Consider the following 24,699-nt stretch of genomic DNA (forward strand, 5'->3'; position numbering starts at 1 on the left):
CACAATTAATAACCCTTACATTTATATCTAATTAACTCCCTCACCCTTTCTCTCTCTCTCTTTCTTATACACACACACACACACACACACACTGTATTGATCTGCTGGCTACAGACATGCCATGATAAATTAAAGACTGACACAATGATCCAGCACTAGCACTCCCACAATGCATGTCTGCACATCTGTGTGTGTGTGTGTGTGTGTGTGTGTGTGACATTGTGTAGATGCATAGAGTAGCCCAAGCCTTGTGTGTGTGTGTGTGTGTGTGTGTGGCAGTACGTCACACACCCACAGGGCCTCAGTCATGGAGACAGAGAGTGGGAGATCCATTTAACACCGGGAAGCAGATGCCAGAACTATTCTGCTGCTCTCTTTAACACACACACATACACACACACACACACACCTACACACACACACACGTGGATTGACAGACATTGTGAATGAATATGGAAATGTTGTAAATGTGAATACACTAACCAGCTTATTGGTCCTTCTTCTTCTTCTTAGGTTATAGCCGCTGGTCTGTGTGTGTGTGTGTGTGTGTGTGTGTGTGTGTGTGTTGTGTGTGTGTGTGTGTGTGTGTGTGTGTGTGTGTGTGTGTGTGTGTGTGTGTGTGTGTGTGTGTGTGTTGTGTGTGGGCAGTTAGTTGTAAAGTGGCTTTACTGCTGCCATAATACCATCACCACCACCCACTTCTTTCTTTCTTTCTTTCTTTCTTTCTTTCCTTCCTTCTTATCATGCCTGTTTCTTTTCTTTTTAATTCATTCTTTCATTAATTATCTTTCTCTTTCTGTCTTTGACCCTTAATTCTTCATTCTTTGATTCTTCAAATCACTTTCATTTGTTTCTTTCTTTCCTTCTTTCTCTCTTACTTTGTTTCTTTAGAATTTTTCTCGTCTACTTAATTTCTTTATTTCCTAATCCTTTGATGCTTTCTTTCGTTTCTTTTTATCTTTTTATTTCATTTATGAATTCATTATTTTTTACTCATCTCCATTGTTTCTCTTCCCTTTGATTTTCTTCATTCCTAGATTATTTTCTGTTTCTTTGATTCACTTTCAGTTTGTTTTCATTTAGTTTTTCTCATCCTGTCTCCATCCTGTTCTGTTCTTTCTTTCTTTCTTTCTTTCTTTCTTTCTTTCTTCCTATCATCCTCTCTTTCTATGCACACTCTCCTCCACCAGCCTCATCTAACAACATATAATAAATCACTGAAAGAACTAAATCTCTTCCTCCTTCTATCCCAAACTCTCACATACACTAACTGTTTTTTAAATCTACATATTAGGAAACAGCCTTTATATCATATTATTCAGAATAATTGTTCATACACTGTGAAATATTTGTTTGGACTTCTGTTTTAATGGCTGGGAATGCAGAAAATGAAGGTAAATGTCTCATAGAGTTTGGTCATACAGTCATTTAGTCAGTTCATGTTATAAATTAGTTTATTAATTAGTACAGGAAGGGTTTCGCACCAAAATGAAGAAACCAATAAGTTGAGTGATGAGTGTTTTCCTTAGTAAGTTCAGTGTATTCTTTTAAAGGATAGAATCTATCTGTCTGTCTATCTTTATCTCAGCACCACTTCTCTTTCTTTCTCTCCCTCCTTCCTTCCTTCCTTCCTTCCTTCCTTCCTTCCCTCCCTCCGTCCTTCCTCACAGTTTTGGTGTCATCTTAACACCTCCGGCCTTCTTGTGTGTTTCCTGAAGCCAAGATATCAGGATGCTGTTCACCTCCGCTGGCCTGGAGCGCACGCACACACACACACACACACACACACACACACACACAGTTTAGTCCCAAAATCCATATCAAAGGATTCACAGACGGCAGCTATTGTGTATAATTGTGTCTGATTGCTAATGAGGGCTCATAGACAGCAGGCACAGCTACACACACACACACACACACACACACATACCTCTCCATCTGAGTCCAGTGCCCACACTCCTCGATGTGTGCTTTAGTCAGGTTCGGGATCTGCAATTAAGGCAGAGAGACTTCAGATTAATTGAGTATAATCACACTGTATGCAGAGTGTAAGTAGACTTTCATAAAATGTAGATTAAGTGCAGACAAAGTTTACTGTTTGATTGTCATACTGGGTGTCATGTCACATAGCCACGCCTCCATCTCAATCATAAAGAGACTTTTTATTTTACAATATATTTAATGATTTTTCATTAAACAACTGAATAAGTATAACACACACGTAATAAGAAATACCGTAAATCCTCTAATAGTGGCCTGTAGTCAATTAAAAGCCGGGTCTCCGATAATGGCCGGGGCCGTGGTCGACACGAACAAATAAAGGCCGACCTCAAATACAGGCCGGGAAAAAAACAAAGGAAACAAGACTAGCCCTCGGCGTGTCGAATCCTCCAACAGCGATATGATATAACTGTATAGATTCTATTCTTAGCTTCAGTTAGCTTCAGCTTACATGCAAACAACGGTGGATACCGGTAAACTCCTGGTGCCTGTTTGTAACTGTAGTTTGTAGTAACGTACAAGTGCCACAAGACGGCTCAGCCGGCGGAAGTCTCTGGAGCATGCCGTCGTCGATTACCGTAATTATCGTAATGCATTGCAGTAACAAAAAAAAGTCTACCTAACGAACCCCAACAGAAGCAGATCAGAAAACAAGGAGGCTTCGTACTAAAATATGAGCAAATATACTTATCAAACAGAGGGAATTAGAAATAAAGGCCTGTCTCTAATATAAGCCTGCTTCCAATAAAGGCCTGGTACCCTCTGCAGTTGAGGTAAATAAAGGCCCGGGCCAATATTAGAGGAATTACGGTAGCACAGTAGGAAATCTATTTGGCATGAGGCAATGACTCAAAATCTTGAAATAACAGTTTGTTAATCATGTTCAAATAATAGCTATATATATAAAAAGGCAAATTCAAGTAGAATAACACAGTTAGTCTGTTTGGTTTGAGATATTGATAAGGCAGCAGTGATTGGCTCTGAGTTTAAAATATGATTCTGGCACTTCTTAGTTTGTTTTTCTGCAGTCTCCACTGTTAGCTTACTAACTTCACTGAGTAAATTCAAATTAATGTTCAAACTCTTTGGGTGAATTAAACGAGCGAGATATATAAACTGATGAAAATTTAGTGAGGATAACAGCCGCTGCACATCGTTTTTCTTTTCTTTTTCTTTTTATTTTCTTACAACATCGTCCATGCCCTGGCAGAGGATCGGCGCCAGCACAGGGTCCTTCCCAGCAGTCACCATCAGCGCTGGCATCAGCAGCTAACACACACACACACACACACACGTACGCATATAAACACACAGGCAAACGAAGAACAAAAGCTGTCTGACAAAAAAACCCTCAGTAATAGCTTTTTGCATCTTTTTGTGGTAAAGCAGTTAAACCTGTAGTCAAACTTGAAACTTGCAAAACTACAGTTGTGAATCATCAATATAGATGTGTATTGAATTAAAAAAAAACCTATAGGCTATGTGTAAACACACTATTTATGTGGCACAATATATGAAGTACTGTTCAGGGAAGTGTTTGGGGGTAATGCTACGATTTGTTTCCATACCAATCACTCCAAGACAAATCCCTGTACATTTGAAGAGTTTTATTCCAAAAAGCGATATACAACTGTTTAAAGTTCATGTTTAATATCTCTAATAGTGAGGAACCAGTCTGTAAAAGCACTTAAATTACATGCTCTCCTTTTGAAAGTACCATCGTTTTCTTTAATTTTGTGCCAGGAAATCGTTTCGTAAGAGTAGGTGTCACTTTTTTTTTCCAGATGATTCGGTATCTAATTTTGGAAATGTCACTATTTGGTAAATAAAATCAATCCCTTTTTAACTGGCAGCCTCCTGTTGTGTGTGTGTGTGTGTGTGTGTGTGTGTGTGTGTGTGTGTGTGTCATGACGAACCTTCCCAGTCGGACGGGAACACATCCACCTCCAGTTTGCGTCACCGTTGCGATACCAATTCAGCGGCCCTCTGTGGAACCAAACACAAGAGGAGTGTTTAGAGGTGTGTGTGTGAGTGTGTGTGTGTGTGTGTGTGTGTGTGTGTGTGTGACTAGTAAAGACCACTTTCTTCTCTTTTTTACCTGAAGCTTGTCTTTGTATTAGAGAGTACCGTTCTGTAACTGAATGGTCATTTATTGGCCTTTTTATGAAGAAATCGTATTTTAGCCAGTCAGCGTTGTTCACCTCTGATATGATGGATATGATGCAGTTTGATTGATTACATATTTATTGTAGAGTTGATCAATACTACAGTGGTTGTCTATGGGAAGCCCCTAACCTGCATTGAGTCTAACCCAATATGATCAGATTCCATATGAATGAATGTTTTTTTATTGTTGTTATTTGGGATTTCAATGAAGAGTTTTAGTGACCCATGATGGTCTAAATGATGTTTCAGAGGCTTTTCCACTGAATACACTGAATACTTGTCATTTTTTGTCATGAAAATGGTCAAATTTAAAAATACTGAATTGATATTGAACAAAATATCAGCTATCGGCAGCTGATACAATCCAAAAAAGAAAGTATGTGTGGGACCTGAAGCCTCTCTCTTTGTACTGGCTGACGTAGAACTGCAGGGCGGCTTCAGACAGCATGGGGCTCCTGGGGATCTCTTCAGGTAAACCCACAAACAGGCCGCCTGCAACACAACAACAACAACAACAACACAAACCTGCTCTGAAACAAACAGCCTAAAAAGACAAACCAAACCGCTAGCATTATCCTCCCATCCCAGCTATTATTACCCTCCCATCAAATCAAACTGCCTTTCTCTCCCTAACTGATCTCCCATCGTTTTACACTTTTGAATGGTCCCTCCCCGCGTTATGTCCCGCCCCTACATCCTGTTTCAACAGGAAATGCATCACATTAAGGAAGTAAGATGCTCTCAAAATGCAGTTTATCAGCCTGTTGCCTACAGATGAAACACTTCTGATCAGAAGCATTACAGTCTCACCTCTAGCACAGACTCCAGCGGTGCTGATAGAAGGACGTCCCACCTGAGGAGAACACACATAATCACAGTGTTTATTACAAGTAAGAAGGTGTGTGTGTGTGTTGTGTGTGTGTGTGTGTGTGTGTGTGTGTGTGTGTGTGTGTGTGTGTGTGTGTGTGAGAGAGAGAGAGAGAGAGAAAGAGAGAGTTTTGAATGTGATTTCCACCTATATAGACCTGATACTAATTGCTCTTCATGAGAATGAGAGTGCTATCATGTAGTGTGTGTGTGTGTGTGTGTGTGTGTGTGTGTGTGTGTGTGTGTGTGTGTGTGTGTGTGTGTCTACTCACCGTGTCTCCACTGCCAAAGAAGAAGATCTTGAATGTTCTCTCCAAGTCCTTCTCCAGTTCCGCCTCTGCTACACCCTGCAACACACACACACACACACACACACACACACACACACATACATACACATGTTTGATTATGGAATATATATGACCTCCACAGAGATATAGGGAGGGGATTATGGGAGAGAAAACTACAGCCAGCTGAAAATTTACTGGGAAGTGGTTTAGATGTTTCTGCTGAGGAACTGAAGAACCAAAAGACATGAAAACACACATCTAATATCTGTACTGGACCTGTCTGTGTAATGTCTGTAGCAGTCAGTATGGATTACACTCCTGACAGCAGCCTGTCTGTTGCTCTGGATTTCTTTGCAATATGCACACACTAGGGCTGAACGATTTTGAAAAAATATCTAATTGCGATTATTTTGACTGATATTGCAATTGCGATATGATTTGAGATATTAGAGGGAATGATAATTTTTACGTCATTATTCTCATTTTCATTGAAAAACGTATTAAAATGATTATGGTGTGATTTTTGCGGGGATCTGTACCAAACAAAGATGTTTTCTTAAGTCTGGCTCAGGCTGCCATTGAAAGTTCATAGAGAGAGAGAGGCGCGGTGTTCGATCAGAGAACTGACACCAAACAAAAATATAAAACAAACAATATGGTAAAAATCTCAACATTGAAGTTTGGAAGATAGACTGGTCGAGGACAGACGGCAATGCGAATTTATTCTGAAGTAAAATGAAATGAAATTGCCCTCGGAAAACGACCAAAATGACCAAAGTGTTTCCCAGCATGCTGCTCACAGACTTACAGGCTTTTGGAAGTAGATCTGGTAGTCGAATATGGGAAGAGCCTTCAGCTTCTCCTCAGGCGGAACAGAGGGATCCACAGGGAACAGAGGAGTGTTCAGAGACGCCACCGCCCTGCACACACACACACACACACACACACACACACACACACACACACACAGTTTTTCATTTGTTTCCGTTTTCCCACTGATGGACATGCAGTTTGGAAATGTGTGTGTTTTTGTGTGTTGTTTACATGTGTGTGAATTTATATGAGTGTATGCATATGAAGGTGTGTATGTGTGTGTGTGTGTGTGTGTGTGTGTGAGTGTGTGAGTGTGTGTGTGTGTGTGTCCACCTGACTCTCTCAGGGTGATACTGAGCCATGGTCCAGACCAGGAAGCCGCCCCAGTCGTGACCGATCAGAGTGACCTGAGGTATAGACTGGAGAGAGAGAGAGAGAGAGAGAGAGAGAGAGAGAGAGAGAGAGAGAGAGAGAGAGAGAAGGGATGGTAAGAGAGAAAGACAGATGCAGCTTTCCCAAAGTTAAAGAAAAGATGAAAACCTTTAGGTGAGGACAGCCATACAATTGATCTTGCTGCAAATCGTAGGCCTTTATTTATGTTACAGTTTCCAGACTAAGACAATCAAAAATGAATATTGACCGATCAGACAGAAAACTGCTGGACAAACCTCCTGTAATCCCTGAGAGCTTCTGTTTTACAGTTTGTGTGTGATTCTTTATTTTGATTAAGGTAAGCTAAGTGTTGTGTACATGTATGAACTGGCAACTTGTATGAATCTGTACAGTTTACATTAGTGTGCTTACAAGGTGAGCGCACTACTATTGTTACTCATACTTATTACCTTAGCACCTTCGTATCACCTGGCAACCACCAAGTAATACCCTAGCAACCACTAGTAATGACCTAGCAACCACTAGTAATGACCTGGCAACCACCTAGTAACACTCTAGCAACCACTAGTAATCACCTAGCAACCACTAGTAATCACCTAGCAACCACCAAGTAATACCCTAGCAACCACTAGTAATCACCTAGCAACCACCTAGTAATGACCTAGCAACCACTAGTAATCACCTAGCAACCACCAAGTAATACCCTAGCAACCACTAATAATGACCTGGCATCCACCTAGTAACACCCTAGCAACCACTAGTAATGACCTAGCAACCACCTAGTAACACCCTAGCAACCACTAGTAATGGCCTAGCAACCACTAGTAATGACCTAGCAACCACTAGTAATCACCTAGCAACCACCTAGTAACACCCTAGCAACCACTAGTAATCACCTAGCAACCACCTAGTAATGACCTAGCAACCACTAGTAATCACCTAGCAACCACCAAGTAATACCCTAGCAACCACTAGTAACACCCTTGCAATCACTAGTAATGGCCTAGCAACCACTAGTAATCACCTAGCAACCACCTAGTAACACCCTAGCAACCACTAGTAATGACCTGGCAACCACTTAGTAACACCCTAGCAAGCACTAGGAGCCAAAGAGACTGTCACTAATCTAGTTCTTATTAATATTCATGAGCGCTCTAGAAACACAGCTGTATTTTTCATGCTTATAAAGCCATTCAGATTCTGACAGAGGGAGAGAAAGATAGTAGTTTTGAGCATCAGTCTTACTCACCATTTTGTCCATGAAGGTGATTAAGTCCTGGAACAGACAAGGAAGGATTTAAATATGTTAGATTCACCACAGATAGAAAATGATTGTGTGCGTACATGAGGGGAATGTGGCTTTTGAGACTTTGTGTGTAACCCAGTCTGGTCTCATGACATTTCGTGAAATGAGCAAAATGTCTTAAAATGCAAATACATGCTCCGTGCACAAAAAGTGAGAGAAATGCGTTTCCCCAGCAGGAAAGGATTAGGAGGAGACATGACTAGAAACAGGAAGTAGTTTGACGGTGGAAAGTAAAGGTGTGGAGGGGGAGATTCAATTCCCAACTCATGACAATACGTTTTCTAATTAATTTTTGAGCGAAAGTCTTTCTTATTTAACCATGACCAAAACCTTTCCCTTGCATTTCAGAGTTTTTGCTCATTTCAGGGCACTGTGTGATGCGGTGTCGGTGCGGCTCGTACCTGGCACATCTGCTCCTGTGAGTATTCCTTTATTTCTGTAAAAGAAAAAGGAGACGAAATACAGTCAACTGCTCTAACTAAAACACAAAGCGTGAAATGAACCTTTAACGCTGTGTGTGTGGTTCAGGACGGAGAATACAGGCTGCTCTCGCATGGTAACATCCCAAAACGCAGAGACAATTACAACACACACACACACACTCGTATTCCATGTTTGTGGGAGGTGTATTCCGTGTAATATCCAAAATTTGAAATTCAAATCAAATTCAAAACAAATTCAAATCAGAATATGTTTCTTGGCTCCTACGTGTCGTTCAGTTATACTGTGGTTTTCTCTGTTAAAACTGTAAACAGACGAGCCTGGAGGGAAAACAAGCGGTGTGTGTGTGCTGCATGCAAAATGGCCTTTTGTGCAGGAAATGAGAAGTAAGGACGTCCAAAGAGTGTGAGTCCATCAGTGTGAGTCCGTTACATCTAGTGTTGAGTCTTTAAAATTGACGACACGATTCAAAAAACTTTTTTAAATCAGATTAAAATGATCTTTCCTTTTTCAAATTATTTCAAGATACTGTTACTTGAAAGCAAGTGAAACTACACTGCAAACAAGTGAAATGATCTCATTTGGCAATTTTTTTCCATTTGCTTCCAAATCAGATTTTATGACTCAATACTTGATTAAATGACTTGTTAGACATTTCTTGCAGGGTGATAAGTCTTTATGGGAATCTGTCCCTGATAACCTACATTACCTGTGCAGTGAAAAGTGATGATAAGCAACCATATATGCACACTGCAAAAAATGACCAGTGATTTTTTCTTGTATACAGACTTATTAAGCTAATTTCAGAATATTTTTAGTTAAAGTATCTTGTTTGAAGACAGTTTCACTCGTAGTAACTTTGTCTTGAAACAAGTTACATTATCATGGAAAATATTTTGAAACCAGTAAAATTATCTGCCAGTGTGGTGTAATAAAACAAAATCAAAATATTCTGAATTAAGCTTTGTAAAATCACTGCACCAAGACATGAGTCTGACATAAGAATGAGTGCACACACACACACACACACACACACACACACCTGTGGGAGCTGAGGACTCTCCGTATCCTTTCATGTCCAGAGCCAAAACCCTGAAACCTGCTGCTGCCAAGGCCGGGATCTGCAAAACAAGAGGGAGGTGTGTGTGTGTGTGTGTGTGTGTGTGTGTTGCATGTTAACCTTTGAACTTGCACGTTTTTAATATTTACATACAGTACACTGAACATTGTATCGTCTGTCTGTTGTGTTTAAATTAAATCTTTCATCTGTACTGAAATGAATAATGGCGAGTTTGAACTTGAACAATGTGTGTGTGTGTGTGTGTGTGTGTGTGTGTGTGTGTGTGTGTGTGTACCTGGTACCTCCAGGAATACCAGCTCTCTGGGAAGCCATGACACAACAAGACTGGAGGACCTGAGCCAAGTTCAACATAATGAGTCTGCACACCAGGCTGGGAGAGAGAGAGAGAGAGGGAGAGAGAGAGAGAGAGAGAGAGAGAGAGAGAGAGAGAGAGAGAGAGAGAGAGAGAGAGAGAGAGAGAGAGAGAAACAAGCAGTGAACACCCAAAAATGCACCGCTGCCACCCATGTCACTTTAAAAGTTATGCAGTTGCAGGTTTTATATGATGGGAGGGGCGGAGGCAGAGGGGGGTGTTTAAAAATCTGTGATGGTTTTATTGGTTGGAATTTTTATATTGCCTACTGGTACAACATGAAGTAACTAAAAATACACTTCCTGTTTCCCAGGACGTGAAAGTGATGGGATGTTGATATAAAATTACAATAAAGTAAAGATTTGTACATGTTTTGGCATTTATTGTAAAAAAGAAAGTGTACATTTTGATATGGAGAAACAAGGTGAAAAAATGACATTTTTCATTTCATTGTGACTTTAACCTGCTTCTTCTTCTTCTTCTTCTTCTTCTTCTTCTTCTTCTTCTTCTTCTTCTTCTTCTTCTTCTTCTTCTTCTTCGTACTAGTAGTAGTGGTAGTATTATTACCAATAATCATTACCTCCACCAGGGCAGTAATACACAAAACTTGGCATGAAGGCTAATAATGATGATATCTACAGCAGATTAGTCGCCCTTAATCGCTGGCTGGCCAAGTACTGTGAGCAACAGGGTTTTATGTTTTTAGATAACTGGCCCTCCTTCTGGGGTAAACCTGGCATGCTTAAGACAGATGGCATACACCCTACTGGGTTGGGTGCCCACATTTTGTCTAGGAACATGGACAGGTGCTTGAGACAGGCATGACACACTCCCCTAAGGCATGCTGGGTCGCAGGTTGTTAGACAGCCTGCCAGGACTTCACCTAGTGCGGGTTTGGAGTCTGATAGCTCAGATAGCTTAGTGTATCCAATCTTGACTGTGTCCCGCCCTCGCCGTGGCACCTTTTGCCATCGCAGAGACAAACATTCTCAGCATAACCTTATTCATATCGACCCTTCTGGCAGCAGCATTGACTCTACAACAAACTGTATTACGTACTCGCAAATCAAACCTTAATACACGCTTTTGTTTCATCAAGACTCGATTATTGTAATGTCTTACTCTCTGGCCTACCTAACTGCAGTATTAAAAAACTACAACTGGTGCAAAATGCTGCTGCCAGAATACTAACCAGAACTAGAAAATTTGACCACATTACTCCTATCCTAACCTCCCTTCACTGGCTCCCAATTCAAGCCAGATCTGACTTTAAGATGCTTCTGTTAGCTTATAAATCGTTGCATGGGCTTGCACCATCATATCTATCCGACCTCATCATCCCTTATATTCCCCCTCGTGCCCTCCGATCGCAGGACGCTGGCTACCTTACTGTCCATAGAATCAAGAAAAAATCAGCAGGCAGTAGAGCTCCCTATCTCCGGAACCAGCTACCTCTTACAGTCAGGGAAGCTAATTCTGTCGAAATCTTCAAATCTAGACTCAAAACCTATCTTTTCTCGCAGTCATACGACCTACCTTAGCACCGTTGGCCTGGGCTCGACACAGTCTATTCTCTTACCCTAGCTTAGACAGTATTTATAAGGAAATTTGCCGTTGGGAACATAGCATAGGGCTGCCTCCTGGTTACACTGTGTCTAATCACTTCCTATCTGCTGTCTGTATGAGCGTGTCTGTGCCCAAATACGTCTGGGTCTTGTGCTGCTTCTGCACAGCTCTGTGTGTGTGTGTGTGTGTGTGTGTGTGTGTGTGTGCGGCTGGTTTCTCCACCCTTTCTCAGATTCCTCAGACCCTGATGGTCTTCGGTGCTGGCCTTAGTCCCATCCCTGCTGCCGCTCCCTCCCATCGTGTCTCTGACCCTGTGTGTTCTGTGTGCAGCTGTTTTTCTCCCCTTCGTCTGTACGTGTGTGTGTGTCTGGGTGTGTTGTGTGTGTGTGTGTGTACGCTGCTTCCTCTCTCTCCTCTTCTCTGACTCCAGGTCAGTGTTCTACCTGGCGGTGACGGGTGCTGCCCTGGCTCTTCGTCGTCAGTGCTGGCCTCGCTCTTCCTTTCCGCTGGTCCCACCTGGACGCTGAATTACGACTGTTGCCCTCGCTCCTTTAGTGCCGGCCTCAGCCCCCTCTCATCGCCGCATGCTGCTTCTCCACCTTTTTGTCTCTCTCTTGTTTTCTTCTGTCATCATTGTTGCCCATGACTCTGTCAATGTTTTGCCCGGCACCTATTGCACGCTAAGCCGTCCCGGGGGGGGATCCCTATCTGCCTCAGCCCGCCCAAGGTTTCTTTCTCAAGGTTTTTCCTGGGAGTTTTTCCTTGTGTGCATTAGGGTCTAAGGCTGGGGTGCCGGGTAGGTTAGACTGTAGAATAGGCAGATTGTTTGTCTTGCTAAATCTGCTCCTGCCTACTTTGTGTTTTTCGCTATGTTTGTCCTACATAATTTTGTTCACCACTGATTGTGTTTAGTTAGATCTAGCTAGACACATTCTCTGTAAAGTCCTCTGAGACATGCTTGTGATAAAGGGCTAAACTTGAGATGACTTGACTGAAGGCTGGTTGTGGGCCAAGGAAGAACTGATTCACTTTTCATGTGAATTGGGGGCGTGGTGGTGGGCATGGCATCACCAAAAGGTGCATAACTTCCTTGCGGGGTGTTGTCAGACATGGAGGAGGTCTGTGCTCTACTGAGCACATTTTCTAGTTTATTTATGCAGTAGAAATCAATAGAAATCGTTACCTTGATGGTGACATATCCATGTGACACCTCATCACTGCTGCAGGACGGAGGGAAGCTCTCTGCTGTTACAGCCTGGAACACACACACACACACACACACACACACACACACACACAGTTGACAACCAGTTTGACCTAATTCAGTTGCGGTGACTCTTTTTTGTTGACTGTTCTTTCCCCTGCAGCAGAGACAGCAGCAGCTCAAAGTGCAGCAGAGTCTCATCACTCTGCAACACAAAGTCTGACAACAACTTACCAGCTGTTTAATCAACTGGATAACTGAGGAGGTTTTTTGTGTACTTGTACTTTTTGGAGTAGTTAGTCATTTTAGTTTTTAGTTTGTGAATGGACAATCAGCAGAGAAGAGTCATTTGGTTTTACTGCATTTGGTTTTATGCACTTTTTTATTTTATAATTTATTTTTCCTGTCCTCTTCCTTTTTGCATCACAAGGGAAAGATCACACAATGTTCTCCCGACTCAGGAAATTTTACTACATTCTGAATGAGCCACTGTTTGCTTTTGCTCGGCTCGGTTTTTACAGCAGTAATTTTACTTCTACTTCAGTAAAGTTTCATCAAAGTGACAGTACTTTATTACTTTATTTATTATTTAGTACTATATTTTAGCAGGATGTTTCAGTGCTCTCTCCACCCCAGCTGGAGGGTTAAGTGCCTTGCTCAAGGGCGGGAAGATCGTGTCTCATTCAAATTTCCCCGTCCCGACCCGTTCCCGTTCTCCGGACCGGCCCGTACCTGAACTCCGGTAAAGTCGGCCAGTTTGTTGAGAGCGTCGGTCAGATCTTCCACCAGGATGGCCTTCATCCCCGCCGCCTCTGCCGCCTTCACTCCCTCCTCCTCCACATCCAACCACACGGCCTGGAACAAGACTGACAGGTCAAACAGCCGCTCACACAGCCTGAGACGCAAAGCCACAGGTCGACTGGCCGATCACAGATGCTCGCAAACGCAAGAAGATTGATTGGATGTTGTCGGTTTGTTTTTATCGTCTCTTTAAATCAGTAACTGCTCGGCCCCACTGATGAAACACTGTCACCCCACTGCTGGCTTTGTTTACATACTGATTTATTTAGATTCATGATATGCTTTCTAATGTCAAATTGATTGGCGGAGCTTGAGACTGGGACAAAACCAGCCCGAATATCCCCTTTTGAAAGTATGGGTAAATCATTTTCAGCAAATTCCTAAGCATTTCTACACACATTTTTACACATTTCCTCTTCTCTCTCTCTCTCTCTCTTCTCTCTCTCCCTCTTCTCTCTCCCTCTCTTTTTTTTCATATAGAGTTATTCTGGTTAAACCTCTTGTCTGCAGCATATTCATTTTTCACAAAAAGATCGACGTGTTTTCATTATAATTTCCTTGGATCTCTCTCTCTCTTTGAATCTTTGTTCCTTCCACTAATACTGGTCTGCGTTCTGATTTATGTCCAAGATATCTCTCTCAGTCCTCAGCCATCAGAGTCAATTCGACACTTTTGGTAGATTTGAACAGCCGCCCCAGAACCATATCAGCTCATAACTGTCACTGAGAAATCACCGCTTACTAACAATGGGAGATTTGTTTTGTAGAAGAAGTGATTTTGTAAGAGAATGGGTCACTTTGTTCAGACGATGGTTGTCTCATTTTGGAAGGAAACCCTTTAGTTCCTGGTGTTCAACATGTTCTGTGGGATCCTGATTTGTCCTTTTACACAATTTACAGGAATAAAACATCTTTGTTCTGCTGCTGTTCCACTGTAACACCAGCTCTCTCTCTCTCTCTCTCTCTCTCTCTCTCTCTCTCTCTCTGACTCACGTACACACACAAAAATAAAAACACAGATAAAAGATAAAAATTTGGATATGATATGTGTCTTCTTCCTTATTAAAGGTTTCATTTCCCTGCAGGCGGGTCAGCGGTCACGCTGCTGGACGGACTGTCAGGCAGAAAACAATAGCATCCATTATTCTGCAAATCAACTGCAGCCTGCGAGGCCAGCAGGGCGTCACTGCTCAGCACTTTGGTATTTCACTCCAAAATGAGAGAAAAAGTGACAGCTACTCTCCACAGAGTGACTGAGAACACTAAATCTAAACAAATGATAGTAGATTTTAAAGGATTAAAGGCAATGTAAGTCCTTCGTTGACAAAGTGATGATTTTTGACGCTTTGAAATTCAGGTGAAGAAGATCGTTTTTCTAGAATTTACAAAACAGTCGCCACAGCTACATGTATTGCAGGTTCAAGTCAAGAAGATTTACTGTCATTCAACCATACACAGATATACAGTGCACAGTATGTAGAGGAATTAAATTACGTTCCTTCAGTGCAACAAGACAATACAATGCACAAGACTGCAATACACTACACTACATTTCTCTTTATTGTGTGTTATTGGATCTGTTGCATCTATACAGTATCTGAAAGTGAAAAACAAATGATATACCCTAAAAGCTGAGTTTGTGCTGAAAAAAATGACACCAAGCACTTGGGTTAAAAAAAAAAATTTAAGGTGGTAAAATAGAGCACAAAAATGGCTCGGACTTCTGAGGGTTAAACTACATTTAAACTACATGTAGACTACATTTAGTGCAGTTAGACATGACAGTGTAAACACAATAAATACAATATAATAAGTTCTCAAAGTGTGTCATAAAAAAATGCAATAAAAAATTGCTGCTTCACTTTATGTGGAAATAATTGCCAACATTTCACATTTCACATTTCACGGTCACAAGATATTTATCAGCGTCCTGATAAAGGTATGAAAGACAGTTTTTCCAAAATCGATAAGAATCATCTCTGTATGTCTAAACTACATTTAAATAAATTACTAAAAATCTAATTTTACACAATTCAGTTGACGTCCAATTCATTAAACACCTCAACAAGAGAGGAAAAGCTTATAGTGATATTCATATCTATTTTTTTACTTTATCTACATCCATATTATAGCCTACTCCTTAATAAAGTCGGGTAATATATCATATTCAGACAGTCAGCTGACATCTGTGCCAGGCTTTACTGATATCTATCATGTAACATAATGGAATTGATTATAGCATTATATGGGATCATTAACACTGATAATAATATTACTGTGGTGAAACAGTGCTGAGAGCAGCAGATGGTGGCTAAGGTCACCTTCAGTGTGTGTGTGTGTGTGTGTGTGTGTGTGTGTGTGTGTGTGTGTACCTGCGGCGGTGCGACCCCCAGGCGCTGCAGAGCGGAGGTGAACATGGCGGGCTCGGGGACCCTGTGGCCCGAGCGACAGGACTGCAGGACCAGGTCAAAATGGCCGCCGAGCAGCGAGAGAAGGCGGGCCCGACCGTCTCCAGTAGCAGTGTCATCTACCCACTGATTGGCCAGGACAGCTGTCAGTAACCCTGATGGGGAGGGAAGGGGAGGTGGTGAGGTGAGACTGCGGTCAGAATCATAAACATGAAAAAGTTATTTTGTGATGAAGTGTTGTAATTTACTTTTTTGGTGAACCCACTTTCCCTCAACCTGCCTCGTCTACTTCTGCTGCAGTTAGTGATTTCCTACATTTCCCAGAATGCCTTTCAACAACTTCCAGAGAATGGGTGTGGAACGTTTAGACTCATAAATAGCTTGAAAGTGGGATAATTCAGCTGTGGGTTATACATGTCTATGATGCCAGTCGCACCCCTTCCTCAAACCCCAACCTGTCTCTCTGCTGCAGTGCATTCTGGTCTCTCTCCTGCTCCTGTGGGTGGAGAAACTGGTCTCTCTCCTGCTCCTGTGGGTGGAGAAACTGGTCTCTCTCCTCTTCTACGATGGATTTCTCCCTGTATGATTGTTGAATGTCTCTCGGTGCAAAATGGCGGCTCTAGAAAGAAGCCCTCGCTCTTTGATTCTGAGGGACTGACACCAAAACCTGACGTTTACCGCTGATGTTTTACATCCTGAAACATTTTCTGACATCAAACTCCATTGGAGCTGCTGGAAATATCTGGAGGTGACGTCACCTCGTCTACGATTGGCCAGTTATCCACCAAGAAGAAAAATACACCAAACAACCAAATGGATCCAGAAATGCAACGTACATCACCAACAGCTGTTTTTTTTAACAGTGTTCAGGTTGGATTTTACCTTTAACACCAAGTTTTTGGGAGTGTGTGTGTGTGTGTGTGTGTGTGTGTGTGTGTGTGTGTGTGTGTGTGTGAATGTACCATTGCAGCGTAGAGCGGCAGCAGTCTTCAGAACAGCTGATTGGACGTCCGTCGTGTCTCTCAGCTCCTCCAGCAAGCCTCCGACTGACCAATCAGGCGGCAGAGTCGCTCCTTGGGCCTGGGCTTCCTTCACACACTCCGCCTCAAACTCTGGGATCATCTACACACACACACACACACACACACACACACACACCGAAAAGTTTGCAGTTGTAGTGAATCATCCCACTATAGAAGACAACTGAGGCGTGAAGGTTGGTTCTTCTCCTATTAAGCGTGAAAAAAAAAAAAAAAATGGCTGATGACTCTGCAAAGTTTCCCCACAATCATCTAAAACAGCGGGCGGAAAATTTATATGCAAAGAAGTCGATTCATCTTTGAGTCGGGATTGGATGACAGTGGGTACAGAGGACAGAGGAGTAATAAAATAAAATGGTGGATCATGCTAACAGGAGATAATTCTCCCACCTGGGACAGCGTCAGCTCGCCCCGCTCCGCCCGCCTCACAGCGCTGCTCCTCTGGGACGCCAGGCTGCACAGGAAACCTCTGAAACAGCACAAAGTCGACTTCAGAGGGAGGATCACATGAACATGAAACGATATATGCACACTTACATTCACTTTGCATGCATAGGCCATAAAAAACAACTATAGTAATCCAATAATACATTTTAGAAAGATACTATGCAAAAATCACAGCAAACAACAAGATGCACTTAAGTACTATAAACTCTCTTTTGAGTGCCACAGAAATACTTTAAGTCCCTACAGGAATATTATAGGAATACAACAGAGTGTGTTTTGTTAGGGTAATATTATTCAGGGAATATGGAAACGATGTTGACCGCATCATTAGCCTAATATCGTTCCTGCAGGTTATTGATTATGCAACTAGATAACCAGGCCAAGTCATCAGTGCTGCAGGAAAAAAACATAAACCTGATCCACAAGCCATGAAGTCCTGGGATTCTCAAATAATTATGTAACTTAACAGACACTTTCTTTGTTTCACTGTGTGTATGAGGGGGGATTGCTGCCACAAAGAAGGAGGAGGAGGAGGAGAAGGAGGAGGAGAAGGAGGAGGCAAAGCGCTGTCAACAATGTTGCAACGATTTTGAATGGATTTAATAGGATACACACTCACTTTGACTGAGGCTTATGTGTGAGAGCTGCTGTTGCTGTTAATCATCGTCGCTATTAAGCAATGAAGTTGTTTCGTTACTTCCCTCTTTTTCAATATAAACTTGACCGGACCACTTGGAGTCATATCCTAAATTCGACAATTTTATTTACCCTCTTTTATTTCCTGTCCTCTCGTTACTCACAGGGACATATTTCATGGCAGCCTATCCAAATTAATGTAGCCTAACTGGAAATAACTGCAATTTTATTTTTCTTTCTTTTTTGTATCACTTGCTTTCCAAACCAATTCATAGCAATGTGCATTATCTTTTTCAAAATGACAAGTTGTGTAATCATCTAATGTAGATTTACTATGGTCTTACTATAGTTTTACTATATAGTCTTGCTAAGCTAGTAGTTTAGTTTCCATGACAATGACAGTGATGACAAAGGGCGCGGCCTCAACTGCATTTTGTGCTGATAGTATGAAAAAGCAGATCGCATGATGCACACTTGGTTTCCTCATCACTGTGACATTCTGTTCAGCTGGCGATGACATGCAGCATTTTGTTTACATTATAAAATAGACATAGGTTGCAGAAATGAACAATAGATTTAAAAAAAAAAAGAAAAGAAAAAGAAAACGCTAGGACAGTGGTGAATGCAACCAACATGCATGTAATCTAATCTAAAAACTGTGGTCCATGACACCTGCGTTTCTCTAAAAGATGTTTTTTAGAGAATTTTTTTTTACTTTAGAAAGTGCTCTGATCTAAAGCAGCCACTTTTAATGGACACTACCCATTGATTTATAAGTAAAAAAGGCAATAACAGTTTGAAAAATACAGAAGTGTGAACACGGCCTTAATTCCCATGCAGGATGATGCTGCTGCTTGTTCTAGCATCTTAGTTTTCTCGAGGACGCTGCTTCACCTCCGTCTTTTGCTTTTCTGTGGCATTAATCACCCCCCATACACAAGCCCTGCGATTCACTCACACACTGCAAAAATACCAAGTAGTTTGAACAATGCTTGATTGACAAGTGATCTCTGCAGAAGCACCACAGCAATGAGACAACAACAAAATAAAAATAGGATCTCATAGGTTACTTTCAGGATTATATAATTTACTGACTTTTATTTCACGCAAGGGGAATTGCCTCAACTATGTTTATTGTTTCAAGATTTAATTCCTTGTTTTTATTTTTGAAAACAGACATATTGGCATGAATAGGTTGAAATATACTGAAATTATCTGCCAGTGCAGTAAGATACTTTGTATAAAAGCAGGGTAAACACATCTGGATACAAACTAAAATGACTCGTCATTTTTTTTACACTGCAGTGAAGCTGTGTGAGCGCTGTCTCCCTACCGTGGAAGTTCATTCAACTCTTCAAACTTGTGGAAAACAGCAGCAGGACGGGAGGCGACAGCAACTCCCCACAAGTTGAACAGGACTGCTTTCTTCTCCGCCATGTCGTCGTATATTTTAGTTTTCTCTCTCTCTCTCTCTCTCTCTCTCTCTCTCTCTCTGTCTCTCTCTCTCTCTCTGATCTGCTGTATGAGGGGAAACTTTGCCCTCTGTCCGAGTTTCACGGCAGATCCGCCTCCCCGGTTTATAAGCTCACACACACTCATTAGCATGCAGCCCGTTTAAAGTTGACGCCTTTGGTCAACTGGAAAAACTCCAGCGTCTGCTTTTCATTATGCAAATGAGGAGTACATACACAAACACACACACACTACATAAACACCACTACACACATACACAGACCACACACACACACACACACACACACCGGGACACACTATATTTTTATTTGTAATGTAATTTGTAGGTAATTTTATTTTAATCTCTAATTTATAATTTTCTTTAATTTAGGCCTATTATAATTATTTTCTCTAAGTACAGTATAAAGTCTATTATCATTATTATTATTATTATTATTATTATTATACATACAGACTACTCAACACATACACACACACACACACACACACACACACACACACACACAGTGGAGGAAAGGTCAAGGAGGTCCGTGGGAGGACTGACACTTGGCACACACACACACACACACACAAAACCGCAGCAGAGTAGAGCAATGGTCAAAGTGAGGTGTGAATTACTCACATACCAGTTGAAGTGTGTGTGTGTGTGTGTGTGTGTGTGTGTGTGTGTATTAAAACAATGCTCCCAAACTGACTTGACAGAATGGAGGTGAATGAGAAACTTTTAATCTGCTGTTCAGATCCAGACTAATCAGCTGGGTTTGAATTTTAACAAGCAGCATGCAGATCGCCTCACATTACATTACATTACATTACATTACATACTACCTACAGTATATTTATGGGTCAGCAGCAGTCAAACATGCAGCTCCAATCCCATTTTGTCCCATATCCCATTTTCTTACTTTTTTGTTAAGTCTGAACGGCAGAAAACTGTGGAATCGGTTCTCTCCAGGTCTGAAACCACGTTCCCAGGTGGTTTGAAATGCAAATTCAAACTGGCTCTGAGCGTTTTTATGGTCACACTTTATTTGGATAGTCCAATGATGATATTTAACTTATTCTCAAGTGACTTTAAAGTGTCACCGAACAATCTATTGGGTTTCAGGTGATGCAGTAGTGTAAAAAGTAGTCTAAAGATAGGTTAGGAAATAATGTGTTAATTGTGTTTTAATTGTGTTTTACTGTGGGTTTTAGTCTCCAATATGTTCATTTTAGGTTTTTGAATATGTGATGTAATCAAGTGTATTAGAGACTGTTTGGAATATATCTAGAAACTCAACATATCAATAAATTAAACATTTTTCATTGCAGAGATAATGCATTTGCACGCATTTTAGAGCCATAAAATATTGAATGAATGTTATTTAAAAATATTCTAACATAACTTATTATTGCCTATTTTGGTCTTGAATAGACAGATAAATAGATAAGAACTTTATTAATCCCAGTGGAAAATTCAAATTGTCACAGCAGCAAGACACTTAAGAAACCATAGACAAAACAAAGCAAAAAGAGAATAAAAAAATTAAGAATAAACACCAAGGCAAAAATAAAACTATGTGTACAACATACATGTGCAAATGTAGCCCATGTGTGCAAAGCAGTTTGTACAGTATATGTGCAGATTGTTACATATGATACACGAGTGTGTGTACGAGTGCAAGAATAGAATAGGAATAAGGACTCGGTTTGCTCTGGTCTGGGTCTTGACTTGGTCTCAACCCCCTTTGGATCTGGTCTTGAAATTGACTTGGACTAGACTGAGTCGGTCTTGACTTCTGCCCTGCATAGAGTACAATGCAATGCAGGAAGAACATGCTCTTAGTCATGCATAAAATGGGACAAAAGACATCAGTACATAATAAACTCTCATGTATTCAGGGCAGTTAGTTCCTCATGAGTCAAACCTGAGATTCAAGTTTTCAGTGTTTGATTTTGTTCCTCCCCTAATCCTTCCTGCTTGGATCAAATCATCTATTCTCTCCTTGCCCAGTAACATTTACAGCTGAGTGAGCTGGTAGGGCTGAAGTGGGTAGAGACACTTGACATTAAAAATCAGCACTTTAATCTGCTGATTGGAACACTTGGTTTGAGTTTAGCGAGTCTGAGTTGAATGATATATTCACATCCGGTACAGAATATACAGAGGAGGAGCGGGGAGCGGCGTAATGTCTCGCAGCATCGCCCGACTTGAGCTGACAGACTCCAAGAGACTGTCGACCTTGGTTGAGGGTGTGTGTGTGTGTGTGTGTGTGTGTGTGTGTGCGTGTGTGTGCCTGGCCTTTGCAGCCAGTTACAATCTCACTCTGATCTCACTCTGGGTTCAGGGAGAGACAGAGAAAAAAATACATCAAATCTTTATGCCTTTTGAACTTGTCTTTATGGACCTTTTCCACGTGAAGGGAATATTAAAATGAGGCCTGATGGACTTCAATAGATGCTGGACCAGAGTGTGTGTGTGTGTGTGTGTGTGTGTGTGTGAGAGAGAGAGAGAGAGAGAGAGAGAGAGAGAGAGAGAGAGAGAGAGAGAGAAAGATAGATATCACTATGCATTTCTCTTCATTTCTACAACTGTCATCCATTCCAACGGTTCCCAACCTTTTGGGCTGGACCGCAACAGCGGGGCCAGCCCTATAAACCTGAATGTCTGTCACTCACTGACTGAGTGACTGACTGAGTGACTGACTGAGTGAGTGACTGAGTGAGTGACTGACTGAGTGAGTGACTGAGTGAGTGACTGACTGACTGAGTGATGAAGTTACACCATTGGTCGGCCGTGGCTCGTTTTCTCCGCCATCTTGTTTCTCCGCTGAGATCGGGAACCGGTTTCTCCCACACAGTAAGCAGGCTGACCAATATCATGCATGTAAGCTGAAGCTAACTGAAGCTAAAGTAGAATCTATACAATTATATCATATCGCCGTTTATTTCGATGCATATGCGCGGGCTCAGTCCACCTGACAGCCCTCTGTTCTGTCGGCGGAGAGAGAGACAGACAAGCATGGAGGTTTCGGCGCGCCGAGGGCTTCCTGCCGACGCTCCCCGGAGCTTCCCGGGGCCACGGTGCCGGCCGGTGCCGATAGCTGGGCGCCGATTTGTTCCCGGTGATCCGGCCGAGATTTCGGCGGGGGTCCCGACGCCGATGCGGCACCGGGTGTCCGGCGAACGGCGTTTTCAGCACCGATGGGTACCAGAGCGACTGGCGCTTGGATCGGGAGGATCAATGCGGGCCGTGGGCGCGGTGGAGAGGACAGCGGCGGAGAGAGGAGACGGGATGCGCTGGAACGGAGATCAGTATGGATGTATGGACTATTCTTCTGTATTAACAGTCTACAGCGGAGTTAGTTACACCATTGGTCGGCCGTGGCACATGGCACACCCATACACGGTCCAGCCATATACTATGTTTTGACCTATCTTGTTCATGTAAAGGACCCACCAGGTAGATTTTGAGATTTTTGTCCAAAAAACCCCATCTGATGGTTTTTGTTGTGACATATAACTAAATACAGAATTACGTAACAGCGGAAAGAACAAAACCTCCGACCAGAACAGTCATCCTTATGTATTCTCTCACTGTACAAATGTCTAGTTGTAAAATTAAACTACAGGCAAAGCAAGGCAAGGCAAACTTTAATTCAACGTGCACACAAAAAAATGCATAATTTGTCAGGTAAAATGACATTATCAACTTATAAAATGTAAAATAATATAAAAAAGAAAGAAAGAAAGAAAAAGATAAAATAGGTAAGTAAATAATAAAACATATAAATAAAAGAAATAAGCAATAACTATTTGCTTATTGCAATAACCATTTTGGTTGGGACGGACTGGAAACCCCTCAGGGTCCACTGCAGGTCCCCAAACCCTACTTTGGGAACGACTGATTCATTCTTTGGCCATATGAATAGGATCCTATAGGGAATCATCACTATAGATGGGAATAAATCACTATAAGAATATTATAGGAATATTACATACCATAGGAGATAAAAGAAAGAAGAAATAACACCATAATTTAGACTACAATAAGGCAAGGCAAGTTTATTTATATACCACATGCAATTCAAAGTGTATAAGAAGAGAGAATAAATAAAGAATTAAAATGCATAGAAAGAGAATAAAGATCAAGTTACATAGGCAGTGCAGAACACTAAGGTCACTATGCACTCACTATCGCAGACACACTATAAGCCCCTATAGGAATATTATAGGACTATTATAGGATTATTATAGGAGCAGCATGGTGGTGAAGAGAGTGGGAGGCTGTTCCTGGACCAGCATTTCATCACACAGAGGTTTGGAGGCGAGGGGGACACACAGGCGGCTGGGAGAGGAGCAGGAGGAACACCCCGAGGTGAAAACACACGGGATCGATTCCAATCAATCCATTCGATGATCGGACATGGAAGGGGGGATTGATCTGGCTCTGCCCTCCGCGAGGACGGCGCTTTGCTGCTGGATCTTAATCAACTCCGGTGAGTGAGGCGTTCAAATCTCACACAGCGGCTCCGTTTATTGAGATTAATTAACGGGACTGAATCAAAAAACAGGTGTGACGGTGCGTATGCAGATTAAAAATCACTATAATATTCCTATAATATTCCTACAGGGACTTATAGTGTGATTCTGCTACTCAATAGTGAGTTTATAGTGGGCTTACTGTACTTTTTTTAAAATCTCCTATTAAATCGCTATAATATTCCTATGATATTCCAATAATATTTCTATAGGGATTTACAGTGTGTCTGTGGTATTCAATAGTGATCTTATCGTACTTTATGGTATTTGATGGTATCACTATAATATTCCTGTAATATTCCTGTAAGGGCTTATACACGTTTTCTGTTATACTTCTATAGTATTCTTCTAAAATTGATTATAGGATTACTATACAGGTAGTTATTTTTCCTGGGGTATGAAGTCATTTATGCGAAATACTCGTTTTGGGGAAAAACATTGCCTGAAATGTATCATTCATCATCTCTAAAATTACTAAAAGTGACTGTAGGTACCTGCTGTCCTTTTAAAAAAAAATCATTTTTTTTAATGTGTGATGATCAGATCAGGTGTCACTTTTCAAACTCATTTTGAAATAAAACTGTTGAGTTGATCAGCAGTTATTTAAAACTAATGTAAAATGATGTGTCAACAAGTAACCAGCTGTTTCTTAGTTCACCTGAGTAATTACCTGATGTAGTCCTAATAATAAAGTGATATTTATGTTATTTTAATTATTGATCCACTTGGGAAAATTCTGTTATTGCTTGCTCCCCTAAAGTCAGAGATGTTGCAGCCCCATTTTGTTTTTCAGGCTGATAAGACAGATACATGAGCCCTACTGCAGCTTTAAAGTAAATAATAGTATTTTTTTAAAGAATCAGTAGCTCAGGCTGCTGATTAACACACTT

The 24,699-nt window shown here is 41.5% G+C and overlaps 2 protein-coding genes across 2 annotated transcripts in view; one reads left to right on the forward strand and one right to left on the reverse strand.

Annotated features, from left to right (window-relative positions):
* Positions 1–1,359: 1,359 nt before the first annotated feature.
* Positions 1,360–19,318, reverse strand: ephx2 (epoxide hydrolase 2, cytoplasmic). Its single transcript, XM_071910661.2, has 19 exons — positions 19,146–19,318; positions 17,120–17,198; positions 16,652–16,811; positions 15,654–15,844; positions 13,213–13,335; positions 12,460–12,531; positions 9,633–9,728; positions 9,320–9,398; positions 8,238–8,272; positions 7,780–7,806; positions 6,471–6,556; positions 6,133–6,244; positions 5,307–5,381; positions 4,978–5,020; positions 4,557–4,659; positions 3,918–3,987; positions 3,190–3,270; positions 1,931–1,989; positions 1,360–1,752 (listed from the first exon to the last, which is right to left on the reverse strand). Exons 1-19 carry the CDS (start codon positions 19,247–19,249, stop codon positions 1,665–1,667), a joined length of 1,683 nt encoding a protein of 560 aa, XP_071766762.2. The 5' UTR covers positions 19,250–19,318; the 3' UTR covers positions 1,360–1,664.
* A 4,375-nt stretch (positions 19,319–23,693) lies between these two features.
* chrna2a (cholinergic receptor, nicotinic, alpha 2a (neuronal)) overlaps positions 23,694–24,699 on the forward strand; it is a 15,936-nt gene continuing 14,930 nt past the window's right edge. The window contains exon 1 of the mRNA XM_078291237.1: positions 23,694–23,766. Coding sequence (XP_078147363.1) covers positions 23,694–23,766 — 73 coding nt within the window. The remainder of the gene's footprint in view (positions 23,767–24,699) is intronic.

This window comes from Centroberyx gerrardi, chromosome 21, assembly GCF_048128805.1.
Source record: "Centroberyx gerrardi isolate f3 chromosome 21, fCenGer3.hap1.cur.20231027, whole genome shotgun sequence".
NCBI lineage: Eukaryota > Metazoa > Chordata > Actinopteri > Beryciformes > Berycidae > Centroberyx > Centroberyx gerrardi.